The 9720-nt window shown below is 38.5% G+C and overlaps 1 protein-coding gene across 1 annotated transcript in view; it reads right to left on the bottom strand.

Moving 5' to 3' along the window:
• Positions 1-9720, bottom strand: part of agbl1 (AGBL carboxypeptidase 1) — a 33934-nt gene that overhangs the window by 4373 nt on the left and 19841 nt on the right. Inside the window, exons 15-26 of the mRNA XM_072435741.1 lie at positions 8352-8435; positions 8187-8267; positions 7945-8093; positions 6802-6889; positions 6563-6695; positions 6334-6487; positions 4075-4255; positions 3612-3741; positions 2497-2622; positions 1953-2015; positions 1757-1870; positions 668-822 (exon numbers count right to left, since the gene is read on the bottom strand). Coding sequence (XP_072291842.1) covers positions 668-822; positions 1757-1870; positions 1953-2015; positions 2497-2622; positions 3612-3741; positions 4075-4255; positions 6334-6487; positions 6563-6695; positions 6802-6889; positions 7945-8093; positions 8187-8267; positions 8352-8435 — 1458 coding nt within the window. The remainder of the gene's footprint in view (positions 1-667; positions 823-1756; positions 1871-1952; positions 2016-2496; positions 2623-3611; positions 3742-4074; positions 4256-6333; positions 6488-6562; positions 6696-6801; positions 6890-7944; positions 8094-8186; positions 8268-8351; positions 8436-9720) is intronic.

The raw sequence follows: 9720 nt of genomic DNA, 5'->3' as shown, positions 1-9720 counted from the left end.
TTGTGTAACATTTGAGCCACTTTTTCCCACCCACTCCTCCTACTACTCAGCCTCAGCAACACTGACAGCTGGAATCAACCACGAACAACAAGTCTGAACTTTCAGGAGAAAAAAAGAACGATTACTTTATTTACTTCTTCAAGGCAATATAAAGATACTAAGTTGATACTGTCAATTTCTACACCACAATAATAATAATGTAGTTTATGTATGTTACCATGCAAACTATTAATACTTGTTTAAATGAGTATCTTGTATTTCCATTTGCCAATATCTGACCAGGCTCCAGAATTTAGAAAAGTACTGTACATTTTTTGGCATATTGCCCACCCCCATTTGTAACTTTGTCCATGCCATTCTGTGCAACATTCAAGGCAAAGCAAAAACATGCACGTTGTATGTCCTCTGCCAGAATGGTTACGAGTCAGGTTGGTGGAGAGGCCGGCCCGCTTCACAGTAACAACAAGTTTCAAGATTTTGGTACAATAAAATGATTTTGGCTGTACAGTGGGGCTTTAAAAGTATAAAGGAAAACATAATACCCACCTTATTAATAGGAGACTCAGTAAGCTCACACAAAAAACAAGTACAATGGTGGAATATCTGTTACTGAAAGGACAGCTTGTGTTTGGAAGGAAATAGTGATAGTTATAACGTGGACTCTTACTCATTAGACGTGTGGTCCAGAGTGTTGTGGTCCAGGTCTATGTGGTTGATGAGTCTCCTGCTGTACAAGTTCTTCACGTCTTTGGAAACTGACAGCAAACTGTGGCAGAACTTGACACCCATCTCCTGCAGCTCTCTGGTTCCCATCTGTAAGCCCTGGTAACAAGGACAGTGGAGTATATGCTATGAAGTACTGAGCATAGCCTATTTTTGAGCAACTGTATTTTCCCTTGTGGATAAGTTATAGTTAGACACTTTAGATGAATAGGAAAAACTATCTAAAGCTATCAATTTGAAACTTCTCCTGGTTTACTCAGATTTTCATCATGTAAGGGTTTCATAGAGAAATAAGGAATTTTAAGTAAAAATTGCCTATTTGGGACATTTAAGTGTGAAAATGTACAGAGCCAGGTTTAAATTCCTTGATTATTTATTAGATGCAAATTCTGGATCATTTTTAAGTCTTGCTAAGTACAGGTTTGGATCGTTGTGTAGGTTCTACTTTAAGGCCTTATGTGAGTGGATTCAATGAAATAATAAAACAATGTAGAAGCAGATTGGATTTTTTTTTTTTGCTTCCAAGCTTCCAAAGACTATTTAGTAATTTTATTTGCTTTTAAACACAATCTCATGTTTTAGAATTTGAAATAATGTATTTTCTGAAAGCATTCGCTACTTTTATATCTGTGAGGCGTTCAGGAACTGTGTATCTACCGACAGCGCAGCAGAGAAAATTACCATGGGGAAATAAACAAAAGCTTTCCCCAGACATGCTAATGTAAGCATGCAGTTGTGATTAACTCAATTTGATGGCAAAAAATGCTCAGAACCAATCTGCTCATGATTTATGGACTTAAAAACAGAGCAGAAGAAAAAGATCAAGAAAGTATCCTTGGTATAATACATATATTTTAGGTGCACCAATTATCTTTAAAAAAAATACTACAATTGAATAAATGCAAGATGGATAAGTTAAATGCCATACTGGCGAACATTTCAGACAAAGGAATGACATTGCCATGGAGACAAGCAGGTAGCAGATCAGAAAAGGTACATATAGTTGGTCCTTCTTTAACATATTTGTACTTACCTTGCAGATTCCCTGGTCACAGCCGTTAAAGGTGCTCTCCATGGTGTAACTCCTGAGAACACCAATTTCCCTCCAAACCACAACTCTGGCTGTGGCTGAGCGAGATTTCTCCACCTGTCAAAAAATCACATCAAATCACTCATTCTGTTCAGCGAATTATTGATACGAAAAATAAAGCCTGTTTCATTTATTTTACCAGGTAGTTGCAGCTGTTGATTGAAAATGCAGGAGCCAAACGATCCAAGGTCTTTGGAATGGTCTGATAAAACAAAGACATATAATGAATAAATGCAACACAGCAGCTCATCTTTGTACACATATTTTCTAGTAATAAGTATACTTAACATGCCACAAGACTAATGAAGATGAGCCGCAGAAAGGTGAGCAATAGTGATGAGATTAAATCAGAATTGTTATTTGAAAATATGCAAAATGACATCATTGAGCTTATTGAGTTGGACTGGTAAATACAAAAAGAAACTATTTCCACACTGGTGTAATATTTCTCAACTTTTATGGTTAATTTTACAGTCCAGTCATTTTTAAAGTGATCCTTGAACCTCCAGATTTTTATTACGTTTTTGACGGATAGCCAAACTATCCAATTATTGGGAAAGTAAAACAAATAATAATAATGAACAAATGATCAGCCCTCCCTGAGCCAAAGGTATAACATTTTATACACAACAACAGGTGAGAACTGGTGCTTTAAGTTAAATGTATGGAGCATTTGTCCGTACCCTGTAGCCGGGGTCCTCCTTAACACCAACAGTGTCCACAGAGGACTGCCACAGCGTCTCTTTCACACTGCAGCCGTACAAAAACACGTTCTTCTTCCTGGAGTGGCCGTGGTAGTCGCAGTACACCTGTGGACAACACAGTCATGTTTTCAGATTCTAGAATGAGATGATGTCACTCTCAGATGGGGGCAAGAGCCATATTTTCCTATTCATTACATTTGACTTTGCCATAAAATATCTGAAAAAAAGTAAATTAACGTACGTTCAACCGTATTATTTATTTTAGTGCGTAGACTATATTGTCACTATATTTCCACAAAATTATTATATTATAGACCAATACTGCAAAGACCAGCTTGTAACTTATTTCATGCCAGTGGTGCCTCAAAGGACTTGACGTGAAGCCTAAAGGTAGAAACAAAGTATAATAGTAAATAAACAAATATTTATATTACAAGTTTAATTTTAATTGTTTTGTTCTGGAGAAACACACGGTTTGTTTTTCCCAGCAGTCAGTGTCAGTGTGGTTTGGTGCGCTTGGTAAATTGGACGAAAAACACCGCATCTCTTTAATCTAAGCCAATTAAAATGACCAATGAAGGACAATTCATTATAGGCCTTTCTCATTAACATCTCATTACAGTTGATTAAGATGGTGAAAAGCCCAACCATAGACACACCCAAACACCTTTCACACACCAAATGGGACAATCAGATATGCATTTGATTGTTAATACACTTTTGGAGCGACACTAATTGAGTTAGTAAGTGGTTCAGGAAAAAAATATTTGTTTTGATATTCCATAAAAATAGCCACAGAGTAAATGGATTTTTAATTAGAAATCAATTAAATTTGTAACTTTTCTTTACAAGTTGCAGAGGGCTGGAGCCAGTTCTATCAGCAATGTATTTCATTGCATAGTGCAGTCATGTAATGAAAAAGCCATTCACTCTCAAATGTGATGACATGACAGAAACAATCTGCAGAAAACAAATATGCGTTTATAAATTCAACTTGAATAATTCACTGTATGTAGTGAGATGTTCTACTAGAAATATGAATGATGTGCGTGCTTGTATGTCCTTGATAAAGACAACATGAATGAATGATGTACCAGAGGTGTCCTTCCTATGCTGTTGAGGTGATAGAGAAAACCCTTGGTGTGGAAGATCGTTGGACTGAGGACCGGGTCTGGTTTACACCACTGTCGGTTCAGATCCTCACTATTCAAATTACAGCGGTTTCTGCAGAGAAACACAAAGACACACAATAAATCATAATGTTAATAACTATAAAATACTATTTCTAATTTGTTTGGGAATTCTTGTTACCACCATTCACCATTGGACACAGAATCAAGATAATATGGTGGGATTTTTTTTTTTTAATTTTCCATAACAAAACATTTAAAAAAAACACTGTTCAGACACAGCCCCAATATGGAGGGAAATTATTGTTTTATGTAATGCCAAAGGTGATTTTACAACATATGAACTGGACACAAAATATCTAGTTTTGTTGTATGGACAGAGAGACAATTACAATTATTGTGGGGATATTAAGATTGTTTTGCTCACGTGCCGTTGATGACACCATCGGGGTTCAACATTGGGATGATCTTAAAGACATACGTTTCCCTCAAACTCTGGGCTACTGGGTCACTGCTGCAGAGAAACTCCAAAGTGCCCTTCATAACCCAACTGGCATTGGGCTCACCAGGATGGACACGTCCAGTCAGCACAATGTAAGAGCGATTACCTGAAGAATCACAACACAAACACAATCAAGTTCAAAATGGGTAGTGGGTGAATATGATGAAAATTCTAATATACAAATCTGACATTTTAAAGCTGCAGTATACTATATTATACTGTGATTCAGTGTTCAGTGTTTCCATTTGAATGCAGCTCAATACTCAAACAGATGTTTAAAACACCTGTTTGTATTTATTTAAGTCTGTCTATTTTTTGGTGAAATCTCACACTGTGGGGCTCCAATAAACCTTTGGTGATAGCGGACGCCCCACCAGAAATGTTACATTGTGCCACTTCCAAAACATGTTAACAGTTGGCATTTTCAAGACAACTCAGACTGGTATAACAGATCTGCATGTGCACCCATGGGAAGCAGACGCCACTATAATAATATTCTAATATGCAGCACTAACTCTCTCAAATCTCTTCATATTTCCATAAGCAAAGGATCACTGAGTTTCAATTTTCTACTGCAAAGTAAACAAAGCATGGGATACTGGTCTCTGTCAGGATTTGGTTTGTAGCACAGCACTAACACCTGTGGTCACATGGAGAGCAAATATACTCAGCACACGGATAAAACCATCTCATACGGACCTAATATATACAACTATTTCAATGAATTGATTCTGGCAGTGAAGATAATATGATTTTCTTCTCTCCATCCAAGATAAATAAGAATTACACCTTTTATCTAATTAGAAGGTACAATATTAATAACTGAGCATATGTACAATGCTCATTTTTATTTATTTGGAACATCATTTGTTCCTGAATAGAAAATACTGAAAATAATTTGAATATAAAAATATAAAATTTTCAAATTAAGACATCAACATGTGTCTTTCAATATAGCAGGTTTTCCCAAACTTTTCAGGCCGGGACCCCAAAATCACCATGCAATCAATCTGGGACCCCCACTTGTAAAGTAAACTATCGTCAGTGATCATTTCAAGTTTGAAAATAATTTAAAATCAGGTTTAATTGTGTTAATTGAGTGGCTTATTAAGTAATTTAACTTAATTGCACTCAAATTAATATTAATCCATCTTCTTCTGCTTATCCAGTCCAAGCAGACTTCTCTCACCCCAGATCCCGAGGCTTTCCCAGGCCAGCCGAGCGACATTATCCCTCCAGCATGTCCTGTGTCTTCCTCTTTCCTATAGGACATGCTTGGAACACCTCTCCATGGAGGTGTCCAGGAGGCATCCAGAACAGATGCCTGAGCCACCTCAGATGGCTCATTTTGACGTGGAGGAGCAGCGGCTCTACTCCAAGCTCCCCATGTGACTGAGCTCCTCACACTATCTTTAAGGGAGCGCTCAGCCACCCTGTGGAGGACACTTATTTTGACCGCTGTTCTGCGATCTTGCTCTTTTGATCATTAACCAAAGCTCATGACCATAAATGAGGGTAGGAACGTAAATTGACCGCTAAATCAAGAGCTTGACCTTTTGACTCCTTCACCACAGCCCGATACAGAAATCACATCACTGCAGATACTGCACCGATCCGCCTGTCAATCTCACGCTCCATCCTTGCCTCACATCCTTGTCTCCAGTCAGTGTATTGTTCAGTACCCCTCCCAGGGACTCCAAGAAGGCCTGGCAGCTCTGCTGTTCGGTCCATAGACCGACAACGAAACAACGATTGCACCTGATAGAAAACTCCTCCCCAGATGGAGCACATGAGCGAGGTTTGGTTTAATGAAGCTCTGAGACTCTATGTTAATTGTCTTTTACAGTGACATACGCTTTACACACTGACGCATTTTGTGATGGTTTAAAATAGTTCAAATAAAGTTCTTAACAGGTAACATTACTTGTCAAATCATAATTGTAAACTGCGTAATTTATGTGGGTTTTGGACCTTGTTTACAATATGGTTGCTAGGTAACAGTTTATGTCATATTTGCAGCTCATGTCCAAAAATGGTAAAACTGGCAAAAAATAGGACATATGTTTAGTAAAATCTAATCTGTAACATGCACTTTTTCAGTATTTCATTTGTATTTATTTATTAAGGTAATTTTTAATCATGTTTTATAATAAGTGTGGAATTTTCAAAAACATCAGTACTTACGTAGCTGATGCAGGTCCTTCCAGCCTCGACTAGCCGGACAGGCAGTGATAGTGACCAGTGGACAGGGGTTTTCTGCCAAAGATCCGCAAAGAGTTTGCTGCTGGAAAAAAATGTCGGCAGGATCTATTGACTTCTGCAGCACCTTAAGATGGGCCTGGGACACAGCACATATGCACAAGTCAGAGGTCATTCTAAAGAGAGCAGGAAAGGGTGTATGACAGGGTGGTACCTTCAGTGCAGAGTAGGAGTACGGATAGTGATAGGCCAGGTAGCACACGTCATCACTGTGCCTGAAGGAGATGCTAAACGTCATTGTATAAAAGGTGTCCATCTTCCTGCCCCGAACAGGACAAAAGTTGTTTCTGCAGGACACAAAACATTAAACACTTAATGCATTTACTACAATCGCAGCGAGAATCATATATTTTCAGCAGTGGATTGTAGCATAGATGAGACTTTACAGTGTACCTGTAGTAGCAAATTTCAGTTCCAGCCCTGACCCAGTGAGGTCTACCGTCCAGAGCCTCTCTCACAGAGTACAGTACTGGCTGCATGCCTGTCATATGGAGACACACACTTTTTATTTACAATACACAAAGCTCAATAAAACAAAAAATGTTTATGTCAGAGTTGCGTTTGGAACCAAAAAGGAATAGGTAAGACTGAGTAGGAGTCCATTCTTGTAAGTAAATGTACCGGTAGTTTAGTTTGATTGTATAATAGTGTAAAGTACGCAGGCTGTTTAATAGGCACATACTTTGTGATGATCTCAATGATAGATCTAGTTTCTGCGAACAGAGGAGTCCTTTTTTGTTCAGCACAAGGAAAGCCTCCATTCACCTCCAAATGTGTCAACATTCAGAAGTCCAAAATACAGTTGACTTTCTGTCCGTCAGCCAAATACAACCTTTCAGAAGAGAAGTCATTTTCAGAACAATACCTAGGGTCTATTTGGGAGGACAAGCCTTTCTTCTATTCATCTCTTCCTGAAATGAAAATGATTTCCTACGGGACGTTATCAAAGGCTATTTTCTGCTACAAAAGACACTGCATAAATGAGTGTGTGAGGAAGTGTATATGAAACGAAAGACGCTATGGGAGAAATGCCCTTTTGTAAGTCCATTTGTGTGCGCCTTTAGAGGTAATAGATGGTGTATTATGGCTATAAAGATGTCTGTACAAAGCTTCATCAGCTGTCACTCAGTAAGGGGTCAAAGGGCAGGGGCCACACCAAACAAGTGTCTCCATCTGACAGAAAGCTATGAGAGGCAGTCATTGTAACCCAGAGACAGAACAACCTGGTCTATCCTGCTCTGACAAAGTGACTCAGTTTCCATCCATTCATAAAACATATTATATGCTGACCATACATAGTTTAAGCATGTAATAACAATGTTAGTTTCTTAAAGATGCACTATGTAACTTTTCTGATGAAGGGTCTGCCATCTGCTGGTCTCTATGGAACCGTCAAACACAGATTCAGATCTGTGGAGAGGCGACTCCCGCTTACATTTAGAAGTAATCTGGAACGTTTTAGGCAAAGCGATAACATCTCAATGGGGACTTAAACAAGTTACATAGTGCAGCATTAATGAATAGAAGCTGACTTACCATAGTTGAACTGGCTGTTGGTCTTTTCACAGTTTATGATGTTGAAGCGATAGGGCACACATGGCTCCATGTTACTGACCTCAAAGTAAAACCACTGACTGTTCTGAGAGCTGTTCACGTCAGCGTTCAGAATCAGATCATACTCATATCTGAAGAGAAGGACAAAATCATACTCATATGTTATTTTAAAGCACATAAAAGTCTATATTTTAATATACTATAAAGTTCAGATTGAGACTTACTTGCGGACCTGGACAGCTTTCCGGAGGTTTCCACTTTCAAACTTGGAGAAGAACTTGAGTGACTCAGATGGACACTGCAGACTGACAAACAGAACTTCTCCTAAGTCTGGCTCTACTGCATAAGATTGTACTGTATATATGGTGGAATATATATCAGTCACATACCCGCAGTCCTCCAAGTCAAAAACAACCTTGTTGACGATGTCTTCTTTATTCAGGAAGCGCTGGACATCCTCCAACACTTTCTGCCTGAGAGAGAAGATATGAGTTTAGATGAGGTGAGTATAACGACTTTAGATGTCAAGTTTAACAAAAGACAAACTCCAATACATGGGGTCCCACTTACTTTGTGCAACACTGTAATATCAACACACATGGTCAAAAGGACACATTCATTTCTGAGAAAACTCTGAGAATTATGGTCCACATTATTAAGCACCAAGTTCAGTAAAAAAAAAAAAAAAGACCAGGAATGTCCCAGTGAGATGAAGCATCTCTTTTACAGGGGCCAGGACTCCCCTGTATTGTACAATACGGGAATCTGCGGTTAAAATAAAGGTTCTCTTATATCAACTTTTCTCTTATCTTTCTCATAAAGTTCCATCAGAAATGGCACTGGTATCTATTTTGTTAGACTCATGCTCTCTTTAGATGACCACCAATAATCTGGCAGCATAATTAGGTTAAGGTCAAAGAGAAAGTGCATCTTTAACATTTTTAAATGTCAGCATCTGGTGCCCAGTTTAAAGGCAGCACCGGTACATACAATTTTATGTAACAGTAGAAATCCTGCATTGCCGCTGTCTTGGGAATCAAACCTGTGATCTTCTATAACTGCGGCGCCATGCATGCTTCAAACAAAGTGTTATAATGAACGTCACAAACAAATAGAATAATGATGGGATTCTAGTACAAACACCAATGCATTTGGTGAAGAGGGGTAGTCAGCTCTAAAAGCAGATAAATGGCTGTGAATAAGCTCCCCGTGTTTACAAGGCCCGGCTGGTGGTGGAGACTCGAAATAAAAGACGCTGTGGCACTCAGTTTCTACAGCAATCAGCATTGAGCTGAAGAGAGTCGCATTGAGATGCACTGCACAGAGAAGCGAATTTTCCACACCGCTTTTAACAAACACTTGTCTCTATGGGCTCTGTGTTTAGGTCAACTTTAATTCAGCACCAGGTACAAATACACTCATGGAATACACAACAAGCCAGCAGGATTGTACATTTGAGAGAAGAATGAAGAATATGAACAGCTAAACTAATGCAAGTATCCCACACATTTCAGAACATGCTTGTAGAGGTCTAAAGTTGTCTAGCAAGTTTTTATACATGTACAGTTCTTGCTTTTTACATAGAAAACCTATTTTAATTAAATAATTGCAGTCCTGCATAGTGCGACTCTAATGGCTGTAGTAAGTCAAAATAATTGCTAGATCCACCTACTTTAATGTACCAGAATAAGGTCCAATTTTATACTCGTCTTCATCCTACTTTACTTTGCAAACCAAGTCACTGTAACACAATTACTC

The sequence above is a fragment of the Eucyclogobius newberryi genome, unplaced genomic scaffold (assembly GCF_026437365.1).
Source record: "Eucyclogobius newberryi isolate DKJ021-1_F unplaced genomic scaffold, fEucNew1.0.hap1 SCAF_7, whole genome shotgun sequence".
In the NCBI taxonomy this organism is placed as follows: Eukaryota; Metazoa; Chordata; class Actinopteri; order Gobiiformes; family Gobiidae; genus Eucyclogobius; species Eucyclogobius newberryi.
Note: the sequence above shows the minus strand (reverse complement) of the source record. Positions and strands in the feature narration are given on the sequence as shown.